General features: G+C 42.3%; 1 protein-coding gene across 1 annotated transcript in view; it reads right to left on the reverse strand.

Annotated features, from left to right (window-relative positions):
* Nucleotides 1–634: 634 nt before the first annotated feature.
* Nucleotides 635–20,159, reverse strand: part of Dbt (dihydrolipoamide branched chain transacylase E2) — a 38,812-nt gene continuing 19,287 nt past the window's right edge. The window contains exons 5-12 of the mRNA XM_070007818.1: nucleotides 18,113–18,294; nucleotides 15,945–16,066; nucleotides 15,491–15,707; nucleotides 14,549–14,715; nucleotides 11,619–11,696; nucleotides 9,859–10,050; nucleotides 9,672–9,743; nucleotides 635–4,234 (exon numbers count right to left, since the gene is read on the reverse strand). Of these exons, the coding sequence (XP_069863919.1) occupies nucleotides 4,067–4,234; nucleotides 9,672–9,743; nucleotides 9,859–10,050; nucleotides 11,619–11,696; nucleotides 14,549–14,715; nucleotides 15,491–15,707; nucleotides 15,945–16,066; nucleotides 18,113–18,294 (1,198 nt within the window). The 3' untranslated portion in view covers nucleotides 635–4,066. The remainder of the gene's footprint in view (nucleotides 4,235–9,671; nucleotides 9,744–9,858; nucleotides 10,051–11,618; nucleotides 11,697–14,548; nucleotides 14,716–15,490; nucleotides 15,708–15,944; nucleotides 16,067–18,112; nucleotides 18,295–20,159) is intronic.

Raw genomic sequence — 20,159 nt, forward strand, 5'->3', positions numbered from 1 at the left:
GCTCTCACGGGGTGAAAGACTCTCTTGCTTGGTCCCTGGGACCGAAGAGAAGCTTCATCAGTGTTGGCTGGGGTGACGTCATCGCCTGGAGACCGACATTGGACATTCGGGTGGCCAAGGTTCTGCCTGGCTGGCTGGCAGGCTCTGGCCACCAATGCTAACCCCGTCTCCTGCTCACAGTGCAGTCTCCCATCTTTCCTGCAGGCTCCTCCCTATAAGTACCCCTCCCCAGCTTAATGGCAGCTGCTGCTCTCTGTCTGATGGACTCAGCCTGCCTGTCTTTCTGGCATTGAACTCTTCCTCCCCTCTTGGATGTGTGTGGGGTGCTTTATGCAGCCAAGACATCTAACAATGAAACTGCTCAACTACTCCAGAAGTCCATGAGGCCAGAGGTCTAAGGCTGAGGGATGCAAGGTAGGGATCCAAGGGCAGGAATGCAAGGCCAGGGCCCAGGGGCTGGTTGTCACTGTACTCCTTCCTCCTTTGGTTCTACTCTGCAGGGACTAACGTAGGCTGAGATTGAGTTCTGCAGACACCAGGATGGGAGGGCTCGGTTGTGAAGTACTGATTCAATTCTCTATATATCTCCCTTTGAATGTGTAATAAATACAAACAATAGAGTATTATCAGTCACTTAAAAGCATGGTAATGTGGAATTGTTTATTGACATAGTTACCCAGAATATAAATTGAAAAAAAAAATCAAACTGTAGACAGTGGACTCTAATTCCATTTATATCAAATAGCTATGTATACAGGTCAATACATAAAAAGGTAACAGTTACAAGATTATATGGCATGTTTTATTTTGTTTATAAGACTCCATACCATCTGATTTTCTATCCTTTTCTTTCTTCCTTTGGCAGTACTGGGGTATGAACTCAATACCCCCACACTAAGGAGACAGGACTTGTTGCTGAGCTATGTCTCGGGTACGTTTCTGGCTTCCTGGATAGGTGTGCACCAGGACCTAATCTACTTATATGCGGGTCATCTCTGTGATGAGGGCTGATGCCACCTCACTAAGCTTACTTCCATTGAGATGGAGTCTTGTGAACTTTTCTGTCCAGGCTGCCCAGGCCAAGGACCACCATCCTTCTGATGTCAGTAACAAGGATTACAGGCACCTTTGAAAACCAAGACAGGAACTCATTCATAAGTCTCCTGCAGGATGAATTACAGCCCTATGTGCCATAACCCAGCTCTGAATGCTTTAAATAACAACATCTGTTTATTTATGAGGTACGAGGCTTTGAAATCAGGGCCAATCAGAGCTTATTAGGCAGCTGCTTTACCACTTGTATCCCCACCTCCAGTCCTTTTTGCTTTTGTTATTTGCCAAGTAGTGACTTCTTTTCCTCTTAATCCAGCCTGGACTGTGCGCCTCCTATTTATATGTGCCACATAGAAGAAATGTGAGGTGCTCAACTTCTCTAGCCATAAAAGAAATGGAAATAAAGACAACATTGAGATTCCACCTCACTCCAGTTGGAATGGCTATCATCAAGAAATCTAGTAACAAAAGATGCTGGAGGGGATGTGGCCAAAAGGGAACAATACTGCATTGTTGAGGGAGTATACACTTGTTCAACCACTTTGGAAAGGAGTATGGAGATTCCTCAAAAGAGTCCATATAGAGCTCAGTAACCCCTCTTTTGGGCATTTACCCAAATGATCACAAACAAGTCATACTAAAGCTACCAGCACAACCAGGTTTATCACAGCATTAATCACCATAGCTAAGATATGGAACCAACCCAGATGCCCCTCAGTAGATGAATGGATCAAGAAAATGTGATACACACACACACACACACACACACACACACACACACACACACACACACACACACACACACACACACACACACACACACACTAGAATTCTATGCCTCCATCAGATGCCTAGCATTTATTGGTTGAAAAGGAGTATTCTCACAAACTTTCTCCATGGATTGACCTCAAATGGCAATCTTCCCTTAAAATTAGGATTACAAATGTGAGCCACCATAAACAGCTCACTGGTTATTTGCATTCCCATTTTGAAAAAAAAATGTTTTGTCACAAAATTTCATTTGAACAACTAATTTTGGCATGTGGTCTTCAACTGAACAAGTTGTATACAACCTCGAGCCCAGGACTACTCTTCTTTCTTTTTTGGCCAGTGCTGGGGCTTGAACTCTGGGCCTGGGCACTGTCCCTGAGCCTCTGTGCTGAAGGCTAGCACTTTACTACTTGAGTCATAGTGACACTTCTGTTTTTTTCTGAGTAATTTATTGGAGATAAGAGTCTTGTGAACTTTTCTGCCTGGGCTGGCTTCAAATCTCAACCCTCAGATCTCAGCCTCCTGAACAGCTAGGATTACAGGCATGAACCACTGGTGCCCAGTTGTTTTTTAAATGCCAGTATTGAAGCCTGAACTCAGGGCCTGGGCATAGTCCTTGGCTTTTCCACTTTATCCTTTAAGCCACAGCTCCACTTCTAGCCTTTTTGTGGTTAATTGGAGATAGTGTTATGGACTTTACTGTCCAGGTTGGCTTTAAACCATAATCCTCAGGTCTCAGCCTCCTGAGTAGCTAGGAGTACAGACAAAAGCCATGGTTAACCAGCTTAAATAGATTCATCTTGATGTTACATATACATTTATATACACCCACACATATAATGTTAGTGGCATTAGGATTTGAATTCAGCACTTCTCAGTTGCTAGGCAGGTGCTCTACAGCTTGCCATGCCTCCAAGCCTGATGGTCTTTTTTTTTTTTTTTTTTAAGGTCATGGGGCTTGAACTCTGGGCCTGAGCGCTGTCCCTCAACTCTTCAGCTCAAGGCTAGCGCTCTATCACTTGAGCCACAGCACCACTTCCGGTTTTCTAGTGGTTTATTGGAGATAAGAGTCTCATGCCCAGGCTGGCTTTGAACTGTGATCCTCAGATCTCAGCCTCCTGAGTAGCTAGGATTATAGGCGAGAGCCACTGGCACCTGGCTCTGACGGTATTTCTGATTAAAGTGAACCTTTAACAAAGTGATCATGTGAAGTCTTCATTTCTATATAAAATTTATTATTTCATTTTTCTGTCCATGATTTCCCTTTATCTCCCCTTATTCACATTCCTCTTCAGCAAATTCCTATTTTTTTTAGCTGAAGATCCAGAAAATTAAGAAGTAAATTAAATGTAGTAGCTGCTACCTTTAAAGTACCTCCCTATCACGAGTGACTTTGTAAAGGCTAAGTGCTTTCCAACAAAATGCAGAAGCATTGCTAAAATTCTAAAACCAATAACATATTTAACACCTTACTGGTTATAAAATTACAATTAAAACCAAGCTATAATTTCTCTTGAAAAAGATGTCAAATTTTCAGAATAAAACATTTACAGACGATCCACAATAGACTGCAGGGTATCTTAAAAGATCAGGATAATTGCACTTATTTTATGAAACAGTTCACATGATTGTAGGGAAATGAAAAATATTTCTGTATGTATATTCATTTTCCAACTAAATATAATTTAAAAGCTTCAGAAAGAATCAGTTATTCAGTACAAAAGAAATAGCAAATACTGTATGCATATAGTCACTTGTCTCCTAGTAACAGTAATTTTGTTTTCTTTCTTGCCAGTCCTGGGGCTTGAACTCAGGGCCTGGGCACTGTCCCTAAGCTTCTTTTTGCTCAAGGCAAGCGCTCTACCACTTGAGCCATGGTGCCACTTCCAGTTTTTTCTGTTTATATGGCACTGAGGAATTGAATCCAGGGCTTCGTACATGCTAAGCAAGCATTCTACCACTAAGCCACATTCCCAGCTCTAATTTTGTTTTCTTGACCTTGACACAGACTTCCGCACCATATTAAGGAGCCACACTCTGACCTATAAAATGGGAAAACCCATAGGAACCAGCCCACCATTATTCATTTTCCACAAAAGTCTCATAGAACAGTGCTATTGTGCATTAGAACCCCAATCGCATAATACAAGTCATTTATGGTACAAATTGTAGTGAAGAATATGAGCTTGGCACAGCTAGGCTTTACATCTTCTTTGCAAGTTCAAAGATGTCTTACAAGTGTTCATTTTAGATCTAGTAGCATCAAAGCTGGGTTTTCTAAGTAGGACTTCCACAAGTTGGAGAAGCGTGACATGGTAGCGCCGTCAATAATTCGATGATCAGCTGACCAGCTCACGTTGACTATGTGTGCTTTATAGACTTCTCCTTTCTGGTTAAATCGGGGAAGAACCTAGAAACAAGTTGAGCCAAGAAACAAGGAATGAACTTTCACCCACTCAGAAGCTTAGGATTAGATGACAATGGTGTAGCTTGGGCAAACCCTCTGCCCTACAGAGAGGAAGGGGGCGGCTCTCGTGGCTTCTGAAAATGCTAGCTCCCATTTCTCCTGCCTGGGAGGACAGATCCCAAGCTGTCAGTTTCTCCATGGTGCCTCCTGTCCCATAGTTTCCATGCTTATATGAAATATCATCTCAGAGATCAAGTATTTTAACCATTTTTAATGGGCACCCGCTATGTGCTAAGTACTATTATAGGCTCTAGGGAGACACACACTTAGGATATTAAAACACTTAAGATACTAAGGCTCCTCACTGAAGACAATGAGAGAACAGACTGTGTAGATGCCCGAAGCAGGACATGAGAGGGACAAGACCAGAACAAGACCAGAGTGTTAGAGGAAGGCATGGTCTCAGTGGAGGGTGGGGTGGGGGAGAAAGCTTGTAATTTATAGCAAAAAGAAGAGAGCAAAGCAGAGATGAGACAAAAAGAGGGAGGAATTAAATAATATTTGCCTTTATCCAATAGAGGTTATATTAGATCATAATGAAGACTGTTCTAAGAAATGTGCTTCAGTCCAGCACTGGTGGTTCATTCCTGTAGTCCTAGCTACTCCAGAGGCTGAGACCTGAGGATCAATGTCAAAGCCAGTCGAGACAAAAAAAATCCATGAGGCTCTTATCTTCAATTAACCAGCAAAAAGCTGGAAGCAGAGGTCTGGCTCAAGTTGTAGAATGCCAGCCTTGTATAGAAAAAGGTAAGTAAGCCAGACGCTGGTGGCTCACGCCTGTAAATCCTAGCTACTCAGGAGGCTGAGATCTGAAGATAGCGGTTCAAAGCCAGCCCGGACAAGAAACTCTGTGAAACTCTTATCTCCAATAAACTACTGAAAAAAGCTGGAAGTGGTGCTGTGGCTCAAGTGGTAGAGTACTTGCCTTGAGCAAAAGCCGCTCAGGGATAGTGCCCAGGCCCAGCAAAGAAAAAGCAAAACAAGAATTTAGGCCTAGTTCAAGCCTGAATACTGCCACACAAGCACACGCACATGTGTACACACACACACACACACACACACACACACACACACACACACACACACACACACACACACACACACACACACACACACACACACACATTAAAGAAAGAAAAGAAAAACCATACTTCATATCTTAAAGAAATCATGGGGGGGAGAGTAGTTGAGGAGGTGGGAGGGAAGGGATGGTAGGGAGGAGGCAACAATGCTGGAAAAGAAATGTATTCATTACCTTGCTCATGTAACTGTAACCCCTCTGTACAGTATTTTCACAATAAAAAACTTATTTTAAAAATAAGTGGTGTCTTAGATCTGTAAACACACACACACACACACAAATATACCCAAATTGGCAAAACTATACAAACAGCAATAATTAACAGATGAAAACTTATTTTGCCTAAAGCCAAAGGAAAAAAAGGAGAAAAAGAAAAAAAAGAAATCATGGATGAAATGATTAAAACATCTGTTAAGCAGGTATTTGTAGACTGCTGTTCCTGTGGCAGTATTCCTAGATGATGGAAAAATATGAACCGAAATACTCATAGACAGATGGACTAATAAACCAAACATCGATTACACAGGCCCTGAGTTCAAGCCTCAGTACCAGGACAACACAAAAACAAAAACACAGTATACTTAACAGAATATTATTTAGCTTTCACAAACAAATGAAATGACGATCCAACCTATACCATGAACTTTGAAAATATGCGAAGAGACATTAACAAAGACATAAGGGGACAAATGTTGTATGATTCCACTTTTATGAAGTACCAGCATAGTCAAAAGCAGAGACGGGAAGTACAGAGGAGTTGCGAGGGGGTGGAGAGGAAGATGGAAGCGGTCGGGGGTACAGAGTGCAGCTTTACGCATGATCAATGGGGATGGCCATACCAGACCGTGAAAGTACGTAAAGTTCATATTATGTTTCTCTTGCTCTCTCTCTATATATACATATGTATATATGTATATACATACACACACATCTATGTATATCTATGTATATATATATTGCCAAACTGTATATGTAAATAAACATTTAGAAGGAAATAGCTTAAAGTAAAAACCAAACTTTATCAAACCCGTTTGATAGTTTGGAAACTAGGAAGCCAAACTTTGGTGAGCCATCAAATGCTGACTTGTGGTTGGAAACAGAATTAAGTAACGGAGCAATTACCACCCAGAGACAACTCCTGGTTGGCAAAGAACAAGCCATTTCCTTTTTTTCTCTACCTTCTCTGTTTGCAAGAAGATCAAGCGGACTTTAAGAAGAGGGAGGAGGCAGCTGAGGGGACTCACAGCTACTGCAGCAGTAGAGATTGGGAGAATTGTGGTTTGAGGCTAGCCTGGGCATAAAGTTCATGAGAGCTCATCTCAATCAACGAAAAGCTGAACAGCATCCTTACTAGGTGGGAAATGGAAATAAGATTGCGGTCCAGGCTAGCCTGGGCAGAACGCAGACTCTATCTCAAAACATAACCAAAATAAAAAGGGCTGGGGGAATGGATCCAGAGGTAGAGCGCCTAGCAAGAGCAAGGAGGTGGTGTCAAACTCTAGAATCCTGTCTCTCTGTCCCCTGCCCTTCTCTACACCCTCCCTCACCCCCAACTACAGGTGACTCACACCTGGAATCCTAGCTACTCAGGAAGTTGAGATCTGAAGATCAAGGTTCAAAGCCGGCCCAGGAACAAAGTCTATGAGACTTTATCTTCAATTACTCAATTAAAAAAAAAAAGCCAGAAGTAGAAGTGTGGCTCAAGTAGTAGAGCTTCAGTCTTGAGTGAAAATGCTAAGGAACAACACTAAGGCCTGAGTTCAATGCCTAGTACCTGCACAAAAAAGGAAAAAAAAAATGAGAGGGGGGGGGGGAGGGAGAGAAACAGAAGCAGATAACATACTAGCTAGAACCATCTGCTAGAAAGCCAATCAGAGAGGGGTTCAAGGATAGTGTCTGTGAAAGTTGTTGTTTTTGCTGCTCCTGGGGCTTGAACTCAGGGCTGGGTTCTGTCCCTGAGCTTCTTTTTTGCTCAAAGCTAGCTAGTATTCTATCACTTGAGCCATAATGCCACTTCCATCTGTGAAAGGTTGAGTTGCCATGTGAAGTAAGAAACACATGGAAGCCGGGCGCCAATGGCTCATGCCTGTAACCCTAGCTACTCAGGAGGCTAAGATCTGAGGATCTCAGTTTGAAGCCAGCTCAGGCAGGAAAGTCCATGAGTCTCTTATCTCCAATTAACCAATAAAAAGTTGGAAGTGTAGAAGTGGTAGAAGACTAACCTTGAGCAAAAAAGGTCAGGGACAGTAGATGGGCCCTGAATTTAAGCCCCAGAACTGACACCGAAAAAAAACCACCCCACTCCCTGCTCCCAAAAACCACATGAAGACAGTAACAGATATGTTCAGTGTGGAAACATCACAAGCACAGAGCTGAAGAAAGGTTAACCAAGGCCAAAGTGGTAACAGTAGCATAAAATGATGGCAGAATGAAGGTGGCATGAGGGGTTTCTCAGCCCTGAGTTAGTTGGAAACCCAATGCCCATTTCTTCAAATTCTGATCAGCTGGCGTGAGATTAGCCAATGGACACATTTTTCAAGTTCCAGATGGTTTTACAGTCCTAGATAAGAATCATTACACCCCAGTTGTTTTGTTTGCTTTGTTTTTGTTGTTGTTGTTGTTGTTTTCATTCTTGGTGCCAGATCTGAAATCAGGGCCTGGGCATTGTCCCTGAGCATTTGTGCTCAAGGCTAGTACTCTCCCACTTGAGCCACAGCTCCACTTCCAGCTTTTTGCCAGTTAATCAGATCTAAAGAGTCTCATAATCTTTCCTGCCCAGGCTGGCTTTGAACTATGATCCTTAGATCTCACCCTCCTGAACTGCTAGGATTACAGGTGCGAGCCACCTAGCTCCAGCTGCACCCTAGTTTTAATCCAGAGTCTCTGGAAACATGGTGGTACAACGCCTTTGTGGGAATCACCTGGGTTCTTGCTCTAACTATAAATTTTGGGGACTCTGCTTCCAAGAACAAGCACTCTGCACTTGTTTTTTTTTTTTTTTTGGTCCGATAGTGGGGCCTGAACTCTGGGCCCGGGCGCTGTCCCTCAGCTCTTCAGCTCAAAGCTAGTGCTCTACCACTTGAGCCACAGCACCACTTCCAGCTTTTTTCTTTTTGCTTATGTATTGCTGAGGAATCAAACCCAGGGCCTCATGCATGCAAGGCAAGCACTCTACCACTGAGCCACCTTCCCAGCCCCACTCTGCACTTGTGACCAGCTCTTGCAATGATTCTTGAGCATGAGTAAAGTTTGAGGAAAAAAAAAAAGTTCTAAATTGTATTTTTCTTTTCTTTTTGGTTGCTCTGGGTTTGAATTAAGGGATTCATGTCCAATTGCTTGCTTAACTGGTGCTCTACCACTTGAGCCATGCCTCTGGCCTGGCTTTTTACTGGTGTGTGTGTGTGTGTGTGTGTACCAGTCTTGGGACGTGGCTTTTTACTGGTGTGTGTGTGTTTGTGTGTGTGTGTGTGTGTGTGTGTGTACCAGTCTTGGGACTTGAACGTTGTGTGTGTGTGTGTGAATGGTGTGTGTGTGTGTGTGTGTGTGTGTGTGTGTGTGTGTGTGTGTGTACCAGTCTTGGGACTTGAATGTTGTCCCTGAGCTTTTTTGCTCAAGGCTGGCACTCGAACATTTGAGTCACACTTCTACATCTGGCTTTTTGGGTAGTTATTTGGAAATAGGAATCTCATAGACTTTCCTGCCTGGGATGACTTTGAACTGTGATCCTCAGTGGCATGTGCCACTAGCACCTGGCAGAAAAGCATTTCTTTTAAAAATTTCAGAATGCCTAATAATAATAGTAAACCAACCCAAATTGTTATTTACTAGAAAGTAAAGTTCATGCTAGTTGCTGATATCTCACACTTGTAATCTGAGCTACTCAGGAGACTGAGATCTGGAGGATGGAGGTTCAAAGCCACCCTCCACAGAAAAATTTGTTAGACTCCCTCTCTAGCACAGCACCCAGGCCCTGAGTTCAAGCCCTAAGACCAGCACCAAAACATTTGAACTTAGGGCCTCATATTTATTAAGCCAGGTGCCCTACCACTCAAATCATCCTCCAGCCCAATATATTTTGATAGAAGCAGACTGGCTGAATTTATGGTTATGCCTGTATGGACAGGCAGCTACCAGAATTGCTGGTGGAGCTCTCCAGAAGAAACATCTGACTTACTGCACCAGATCCACAAACTCAAACTTAACAAGCCAGGGGAAAAACCTCAGAAGAAATGATTCATCTTCTTGGAGTTCAATTTCTGCAACCTACTTAAATGGCTCTTAATTACTTACTACACATACCTTAATCGATCCAAGGGCCCCAATGGCTACCTCAGGGGGCAGAATCACTGGTTTGGCATAGGTACCACCAATCTTCAAAAAAGAGCAGAGATAGGAGGCTTTCAGGACACATACCGCAAATGGCACTATTTTTAACTGATCATATAGTTAGAAGTGATGGCTTATGAATCTGAGCATGTCAACTCACCGATCCTATGTTGGAAAGAGTAAATGTCCCTCCAGTGAGGTCTGGGGTGCTGAGCTGACCTGATGAACCCAATTTCTGTAAGCGGGTCAGCTCTGCAGCAATCTCAAATACAGAGCGGACCTGAATATTTTTCACATTAGGGACGATCAAGCCCTGCTCAGTATCCATTGCTATCCCAATGTTATGAGATGCCTAAAAGGAAAATATATATACAAATATATGATTTATTTCACAAATAATAATAGGATATACGTTCATCATTTTCACTAAGCCAGGCGTGGCAGTGTACACCTGTAATTCCAGCCCTTGGCAAGCTGAAACAGGACAGCTATCTATATGTCTATATAGCAAGATCTTATCTCAAAAATACCAAAATCAAAAATATAAAGAAAGCCAGGTGCTAGTGGCTCACATCTAGAATCCTAGCTACTTAGCAGATTGAGGTCTGAGGATCTCGGTTCAAAGTCAGCATAGGCAGGAAAGTCTGTGAGACTATCTCCAGTTAATCAGCAAAAATCTAGAAGCAGAGGTGTGATTCAAGTGGTAGAGTACCAGCCTTGAGCAAAAAAAGCCAAGTGAGAACATATAAAGCTGAATTCAAAACCCAGGACCAGCCCCTTCCCACCCTCACCCCCCAAAAAAACCCAAAACTAATAAATAATAAAACTATTTTCACCAGAATAGACAGGGTTTAAAGAAATACTTCTAAAATAATTTTTAAGCCAGGCTCCAGTGGCTCTCACCTGTGATCCTAGGTACTCAGAGGCTGAAATCTAAGAATTGTAGTTTAAAGCAAGCATAGGCAGGAAAGCCCATGAGACTCATATCTCCAATTAATCACCAAAAAGCAGGAAGTGGAGATCTGGCTCAAATGGTAGAGCAAACTAGTCTGAAGCAAAAAATAAAAATAAAAATAAAAAATTCTCAGAGGTAGTGCCCAGATGTTGAGTTCAAGATCAGCATACATACAAAAAAATTAATTTATTCATTTAAAAAATTAAAAGGGGCTGGAAGGGTGGCCTAGTGGTAGAGTGCTTGCCTTGCATGCATGAGGCCCTGGGTTTGATTCCTCAGCACCACATAAGCAGAAAAAGACGAAAGTGGTACTGTGGCTCAGGTGGTAGGGTGCTAGCCTTGAGCTGAAGAACTGAGGAACAAGCACCCAGGCCCAGAGTTCAGGCCCCACGACTGACAAAATAAAATAAAATCAAAATTAAAAGGAAGGCTAGCACTGTACCACTTGAGCTACAGCGCCACTTCCAGTTTTCTGGTGGTTTGTTGAAGATAAGAGTATCACGGACTTTCTTGCCTGGGCTGGCTTTGAACCAGATACGTATTATTGCTGGAAATGTAAGGTGGTGTGGCCTTTCTAGAAAACATTTGACACCTGTACCAATATCTATAAAATGTTATGCTAAGGCTGGGCACTGGTGGCTTACACCTATAATCCTGCCTACTGAGGAGGCTGAGATGTGAGGATCACAGTTCAAAGCCAGCCGAGGCAGAAAAGTCTGTGAGACTCTTATCTCCAATTAACCACTAGAGAACTGGAAGTGGCACTGTGGTTCAAAGTGGTGGAGTGCTAGCCTTGTGTGAAAAAGCTCAAGGGCAGCGTCCAAGACCCTGAGTTCAAGACCCACAGCTGACAAAATGAAAAAAAAAAGATTATGACTTGAAGTATGATGGACATATCTCTAGCCTATAAACATATTTGTACCATCTTCTATTTATAATAACTATTTTTACAACAGATAGCCCACCTTGTATATTATATTCTGGCAGTTTTCATCCACAGAAGCATTAAGGATGGGGAACTGTAGCAATCCCAAAGAAGCAGCCTGTGTATCAGAAGAGAATACAGTGTTAGCACTACAACTCAGGAAAAATACAGGATTCCAGGAAAAAAGAGGTATAAAGGAGAGAGGGGGAGAACTCTTATTTATGTTTAGTTTAATTTAAGATTCCAGGTTCCTAGGTATATTACTTCCTTTGTTACCAACAACCAAGATACAATTAGGTCACCCTGATCATTTAAGGATAAGGTAGTCAGCTTGTAAACATCAAAGTTAACTATTTAAACTGTCAAAATTCCAAAGGAAATGTCCCAGTTCTGAGTGATTTCCTTTATTTCATATAGTCTTCAGATTTCTATGAGAGGCAGGCTCTGGTGGCTCATGCCTATCATCCTAGCTACTCAGGAAGCTGAGATCTGAGAATCGAAGGTTCAGAGCCTGTGTAAGAAGGAAAATCTGTGACTCTCATATCCAATGAACCTCCAAAAAAACTGGAAGTGGAATCATAGCTCAAGTGGTAGAGTGCCAGCCTTGAGCAAAAGAAGTTCAGGGACCGTGTTCAGATCCTGAGTTCAAGACCGGGGCGGGGGTAGGGGGAGTGGGGTGGAATTTCTGAGAAACAACCAGCAGTTCAAAAGCACATTAGTGTATTAAAATAGAAAAATAGAGGAAAGTTGTTTCCCTGAGCAGAAAGATCATCAAGGATAAGGATTTCTAAGTGCCCTGATCGAAAAGGAATCGTGTTCTACCTGGTGCCCTTGGCCAAGTGACGCGCAGAGCCGGTCCCCTTGGGCTTTAGGACCTGAGTCTTCCTTCCTTCCTCTGTGTGTTGCTCAGAGCCCCCCATTCCTTGTGGTTTTCCTTACGATCACTCCTCTCCTTCCCATCGTGTGCTGATTTTCCTGTTTCCCTAGCACAAAACGGTCTTGATAGGTTTTCTGTCCATTCATAGACCTCACAAACAAGGTTTGCACATTGCATTCAGTGGTCATGCCTCATATGAAATTTAGAAGATTGTAAGACAAAAATGCTTCAAAGGATCCGCATACCCCAAAGCCCTGGTCTAGTCCCATGGAAAGTTCTTTAGCTGGGCGCTTGCAGCTCATGTCTGCAATCCTAATTACTCAGGAGTCTGAGATCTGAGATTCAGCTTGGACAGGAAAGTCTAGGAGACTCTTACTTCTAATTAACCAGGAAAAAAATCCAAAAGTAGAGGCGTGCCTCAAGTGGTAGAATGCTAGCTGAGAGAGAGAGAGAGAGAGAGAGAGAGAGAGAGAGAGAGAGAGAGAGAGAGAGGAAAGCTAAGAGACAGCAGCCAGACTCCCTGAGTTCAAACCCCAGGTATTAGCACAAAGCAAAAAAAAAAAAAAGAGTTCTTTACTCTTTTTGTGTAGTTAGTTTTGTCTGTGGGTCAGAGGTCTAGACAAGAAAAATGAAATAAAATCCTTCAGTTAAGAGAAGGGAAGCCAGGCGCTGGTGACACACCTGTAATCCTAGCTACTTAGGAGGCTGAGGAGATCTGAGGATCGTGGTTCAAACCCAGCCTGGGCAGGAAAGTCTGTGAGACTCTTCTCTTCCAATTAACCATCAGAAAACCGTAAGTGGAGCTGTGGTTCAAAGTGGAGCTCTAGCCTTGAGCAACAACAGCTCAGGGGCAGCGCCTAGGCCCTGAGTCTAAGGCCATAACTGACAAATAAAAAGCAAGGGAAAAAGCTCTGACTACACAGAAGGCTTTCTTTCCTGGGTTTTGTTAGGCTAGAGTTGAGAAAGTAAAACAGTGGAATGCAAATACAATGAAAAGACATGTTACAAATCTTTAATTACATGACTTGGAAGCTTCTTTATGTACAAAATCAAGGGTCACACGTAAGTGTTATGAGAGTAACACAAAGATTTAAAAAAGAAAATACAAGAGCCCAAGGATTAGGTTGTTTTTCCCCGTGCAATACTTATTTCTTTATTGGCGGTACTGGAGTTTGAACTTAGGGCTTTGCGATTTGCTAGGCCAGTCAGTAGTCTACCACTGCAGCTCTCTTTTTGCTTTCATTTTTTTCAGATAGGGAGGGTCTCACATTTTTTTGTTCAGGGCCTCAGACCAAGATCCTCCTATTTGTGCCTCCCATTAGCTGGGATCAAGGCACACATTACCATGTCTGGCTTTTGTTTTGAATAGGTTTTCATTAACATTTTGCCTGGGTTGGCCTAGATTCTTGATCCTCCTGAATAGCTGGGATTATAAGCATGAGCCATTGTACCTGGTCCTTTTGTAGAATTTTATGAATGTTCTTAAAATTTGTATGCTAGTTCAGAAAAAAATGTCCTAAATTTTATTTTTGTAGTACAGATTATTTCATTCAGATTGGTGCATTAAAGACAAATAACAATAAAAGATATTCCAGGGATGAGGAAAGAGAGTAATCAAGGGGATTATTCTAATTAAAATCTATTTGTGTGAAGAGGTGACACTCACCAAGATGAATTGTATTCATGCACTGCTTTAAGTAGCAACTCCTTTGTATAACCACTTAAAGATAATAAAGAATTTAAAAATATATGTATGTGTGAATTTTTTTTTTAAAGAGAGGGATATTTCATATAGTAAAAAGCTGGTCCATCTATGCTTCAAAGGAGACTAGGGGTCACCAGCAGGCAGTAAAAAGAGCTGAGTTCGAAACATAGAAGTAGCTACTTAGCTTCCTGGGTAGTCAGGATTACAAACATGAGCCACTAGACGCTGCCTTTCAACTGTGTAAATTCTTATGACACAAAACATAATGGCTAGCACCTTGTTAGCTCTAGGATGTGGGTGGAGTAATATGTAGTTCACACACTATCTACTTGCAGAACAAAATGTAAAAGTCCTAATTAAGCCTTGATCAAGATGAATGAAGTCTCACCTTTAGGAAGAAGGGCATAAAGGTGAGCTTAATGCCACGAGCCAAAGCGACCGGTTTCAACTCTTCCCGTAGCTTAACAAGCTCAGTCACATCAACCTCGTCACAGTAGCCAAAGTGAGGGATCCTCAAGGCCGCAGTCATGCTCTTCACCATGGCTTTCTGAAAGCCTAGAAAACAGCCCACACTATTTACAAATGTGATCATGTATCACTGACCAGAAACTAGTACATACACAGGGCTCCTTGCTATAGCTATGTTAGCTTATTGCTTCAAAAATGTATATGCTAAATTAGGCCAGGCACTGGTGGCTCATGCCTGTAATCCTGGCTACTCAGGAGGCTGACCTCTGAAGACTGCTGTCTGAAGCCAGATGGGGCAGGAAAAACCTATGAGAGTCTTACTTTTAATTAACCATCAAAAACCCAGAAAGTGGAGCTGTGGTTCAAGTGACAGAGCACCAGCCTTGAGTGGAAAAATCTGAAGGATAATGCCAAGGCTCTGAGTTTAAGGATCGATTAAAAAAAAAAATACAAAGCTGGGTGCTGGTGGCTCACGCCTGTAATCCTAGCTACTCAGGAGGCTGAGATCTGAGGGTCGCGGTTCAAAGCCAGCCCAGGCAGGAGAGACCGTGAGACTCCTATCTCCAATAAACCACCAGAAAACCGGAAGTGGTGCTGTAGCTCAAGTGGTAGAGCGCTCGCCTTGAGCTGAAGAGCTGAGGGACAGCGCCCAGGCCCCGAGTTCAAGCTCCACGACCGACCAAAAAAAAAAAAAAAAAAAACAAAAAACCCACAAAAGAATAATGAACAAAATTAAAACATATTGCTGGATTTGAATTTTTCCTTTAGTAAGAACTGAAACTATCCCATCCTAAACATTCATCTATAGATTCTCACCATTCAACTTAATATTGTTGTCCTTAATTACTATTGTCCTGATTACCTGTGAGAGGCTGGGTCTTGTCTTTGCCTGTGAAGACTGGTGGTGTAAATGCAGGTCTGGGGACAGTCCTGTCTTCTGGTTTGGGTGCAGGTGGTATGATTTCAGCTTTGGGTGAAGGAGGCAGAATGGCTCCTGTCTGCTTCTCCAAATAGTTGAGAATATCTTCTTTAAGTATTCTGCCGTCTTTTCCCGAGCCAACAACTTCGCTCAACTTGATCTAAACAGATGACACATTTTCCTGCTATTATCAAAGTTTAAACATGGATTCGAATCACTTCTACAGCTCTACCTTTGCCCAATAAATTAAAGGAAATACAGGATTTGAACTCAGGGCTTCAGGCTAGGCAGGTGCTCTATGGTAATGTCTTCTCATCTCTCCCAAATGTGCAGATGCTATTATCACTTCTCATAGACCTAGACATGGACACTAGACTTAAATAGTAAGACAACTTACATTGTTTTCCATTGCCAGTCGGCGAACTGCAGGAGTTGCAAGTGTTTTCTGGCCCTTGATCTCTTGGTGTGTGTGTTCCTCATGGGACACGGCAGGAGTTTCAACAACATCTTCCTCAGAATCTGGCAACAAGGGAACACTTAACTTTAGTGAAAATATTATCTATGTATCTATCCATCTATCCATCTATGAATGATCATATTTACCTATCTCTATGATAGGTAGATATGAAAGCTTAATGGCCTAGAATAACTAAAATTCACTGGGTGCTGGTGGCTCATGTCTATAATCCTACTCAGAAGGCGGCTGAGATCTGAGGATCATAGTTTGAATGCAGCCTGTGCAGGAAAGTCTGTGAGACTCTTATCGGCAATTAACCACCAGAAAACCGTAAGTGATACTGTGGCTCAAAGTGGTAGTGTGGTAGCCTTGAGCATAAAAGCTCAGGGTCAGAGCTCAGGCCTGGAGTTCAAGCCCCACAAACCAGCCAAAAAGAAAAAAGAAAAAAAGAATCAAATGTGAAATAAAGTATATGAAGAATCCTATAAAAAAAAAAAAAAAAAACTGTTAGTGGGCTGGGAAGGTGGCTCAGTGGTAGAGTGCTTACCTTGCCTGAGGCCCTGGGTTCAATTCCTCAGCACCACATAAGCAAAAAGAAAAAAGCCAGAAGTGGCGCTGTGGCTCAAGTGGTAGAGTGCTAGCCTTGAGCTGAAGAACTGGGGGACAGAGCCCAGGCCCAGAGTTCAGGCCCCACAACCGGACACCCCCCCCACAAAAAAAACAAAAAACAAAAAACCTGTTAGTACCATAAATACTTCTATCTCTCCCTCACAAGACTCCCTCTCCACCTCTCCCATCCGCATCCTGCTTCTTCTTTCCTTCCTTGAACTCAGGGTCTGGGTGCCATCCCTTAGCTTTTTCATTCACGGTTGGTGTTCTGGCACTTGAGCCATAGCTCTACACCTAGCTTTTTGGTGGTTAATGGGAGATAAGAGTTTCATGGACTTTTCTGCCTGGGCTGGCTTCGAATTGTGATCCTTAGATTTCAGCCTCCTGAATAGCTAGGATTACAGGCATGAGCCACCAGTGCCTGCCTATGAAAGCATCTCTTTCTTATATAACACTTCAAAGAATTTCCAAAATGTTTTACATACATTTTATTCTTTGGTGATCACAAAAATGCTATGTGTAAGCAGGGAAGATTTCACTATATTACCTGTATAGAATCTAAAAAGAATGCAATTAAGACTAAACTGAAATTTTTATCACTTTTAGGTTAACTGAAATTTTTATCACTTTTAGGTTGGAGATGTGGCTGTGTTGGGCTGTGGGTACAGCTCAGTGGTAGAGTATTTGCCTAACACACTTGAAACTGTGGGTTCAATTCTCAGGATTTCACATTTCATTCATTTCACATTACATACATACCTTACAAACAATACATTTGGCTATAATACTGACGACTGAGCAAATTGCCCAAGTTATCTGATTGTGTCTATTTCTTTATCTATTATCTATCATATGGATAGAGAAAATAGGGGTCAGATATTTTATAAATTCTAAAAATGTGATTGTGAAAACTAAGTGATTATAATATTAGTTATGATTACATAGACTACAGAACTACAATCCACTACAACTCAAATGCTACCTTTTTTTTTGTTTTTGTTGTTGTTGTTTGTTTTGTTCTCTTTTGTGCTGGTACTGGGGCCTGAACTCAGAGTCTTGAGTTTTCCCTTAGCTTTTTTTTTGTTTTGTTTTGGGGGTCTGGTTGTGGGGCCTGAACTCTAGGCCTGGGCGCTGTCCCTCAACTCTTCAGCTCAAGGCTAGCGCTCTACCACTTGAGCCACAGCGCCACTTCCGGCTTTTTTCTTTTTGCTTATGTGGTGCTGAGGAATCGAACCCAGGGCCTCATGCATGCAAGGCAAGCGCTCTACCACCGAGCCACCTTCCCAGCCCCTCCCTTAGCTTTTTCATTCAAGCTTGAGGCTCTACAACTAGAGCCACAGCTCCAGATCTAGCCTTTTGCTGGTTAACAGGAGGTACAAGTCTCACAGACTCTTCTGCCTGGGCTGGCTTTGAACAGCAAAGGTTGCTTCCCGTGGGGACCCAGTGATAAAAGGACAGTAGTAATCAACTTGGTAAACAGATGATCACATTTGCAGTACCTTTGAAAGCTTCGGTCTCAATGTCTACTAATGGCTTCCCCACATAGGCGATGTCGTCTAGGTTATAGTAGAGCTTTTTAATGACGCCATCATAACGACTCGTGATGGTAACCGAAGCTTTATCGCTCTGAACTTCACAGATGCTGTCAAACTGGGATACCGTATCTCCTTCTTTCACATACCTGAAAGGAAAAGACATGAGCCACGAGGTGGTTTTGCACGTGCACTCACAATAACAACATAAATTCCACGCTGAGTTCCATAGGGAGCTGCCTAGTCCACAATTTACTGTCTCATGAAGCACCAAGAAATTCTCTCCAGAGCTGGGAAGGTGGCTCAGTGGTAGAGTGCTTGCCTTGCATGCATGAGGCCCTGGGTTCCATTCCTCAGCACCACATAAGCAAAAAAAAAAAAAAAAAAATTCTCTCTGATATAGGCTAAAATTTTGCAAATCCATTCATGGATCTAAACATTGATTGATCCACCTTTTTTTTTTAAAGACTTTTTTTTTCAACTGGGGTAAAATATTTAATACAATTTCTCTAACGATAATATACAGAATGTGTACATGAAGAGATACTGGCATTATTAGTGTTTAGAAAAACTCAATTAAAAGCAACAATGAAACACCACTTTTTATTTCTTGTGTGGAGCATACCATTATGTCTGGTCTCCTGAACTTTTGCCCCATGATCCTATTAAAGACATTCTTAAAAGTGTTATTTCCTACCAAGTGCTGAAGCTCATGTCTGTAATCTTAGGTTGAGATCTGAGAATAAAAGTTCCAAGCCACTTCAGGCAGAAAAGCTTGTGAGATTTTTATCTTGAATTAAATACCAAAAAAGCTGAAAGTGAAGCTGTGGCTCAAGTGGTAGAGAGCTAGCCTTGAGGAGAAGAAGAAGAAAAACCCTCAGGGACATTACCCACACCCCACACCCTTAGTTCAGGCCCAGGATGAGTAAAACAAAATAAACAAAAGGCGTTATTTCTTTTTACTGTCTTTTTTTTTTTAAACCAATCCTGGGGCCTGAACTCTGGGCCTTGGCACTGTCCCTGAGCCTCTTTGTGCTCAAGGCTAGTGCTCTACCTACCACTAGAGCCACAATGCAACTTCCAGCTTTTTCTGTTTAGTTTATTGGAGCTAAGAGTCTCACAGACTTTCCTGTCCAGACTGGCTTCAAACGGAGATCCTCCTGAGTAGCTAGGATTAAAGGTGTGAGTGACAGGCACCATCTTTACTGTCTTTCTTTACAAGATATGCACATGCTCAAAAAAGACCTGAGAGAGCCCTGATCAAATCATCTCCACTTTACCCTGAGGCCCAGTTAAAGCAGGAAATAAAGGCTGTGGGAGGGCTAGAAATTGCTAGAGTATTCAAGATATGATCAATGTGCAAACAGAATGTCTTGGCAAAGGGTTGAAGCCTTATTGGTTAAAATATGTAAGGAAATCTGTGTCTGATCATTTTGGATCTTCTATGCTAATTAAAGATCTCAGCAGCAACAAAGCATAGAGAAAACAGACTTCAGAATTGGTCCAGGAAAATCACTATAAACAAACCCACAACATCCACCACCTCACATCCTAAAAGCAACAACAAAAATCCTGGGAAGGGGGGATTGGGAAGATGGCTCAGTGGTAGAGCACTTTGCCTTGCATGCCTGAGGCCCTGGGTTCGATTTCTCAGCACCACATAAGTAAAAAAAGAAAAAAGCCGGAAGTGGTGCTGTGGCTCAAGTGGTAGAGTGCTAGCCTTGAGCTGAAGAGCTGAGGGACAGCGCCTAGACCCAGAGTGCCTAGGCCCAGAGTTCAGGCCCCATGACTGGACCAAAAAAAAAAAAAAAATCCTGGAAGGAAAGGAACTGATTTCTTGATTTGCTACACTGGTTTTGAATGTCTAGCTTTCAATTAAAAAAAAATAGACATTCAATTAAAAAAAATAAACATTCAAAGAAACAGAAAAATATGGTTGAGCTGGGTACTGGTGGCTCATGCTTGTAATCCTAGCTACTCAAGAGGCTGAGATCATTCTAAAGGACTCCATGTT

The sequence above is a fragment of the Dipodomys merriami genome, unplaced genomic scaffold (assembly GCF_024711535.1).
Source record: "Dipodomys merriami isolate MVZ:Mamm:240054 unplaced genomic scaffold, mDipMer1.0.p SCAF_7, whole genome shotgun sequence".
NCBI lineage: Eukaryota > Metazoa > Chordata > Mammalia > Rodentia > Heteromyidae > Dipodomys > Dipodomys merriami.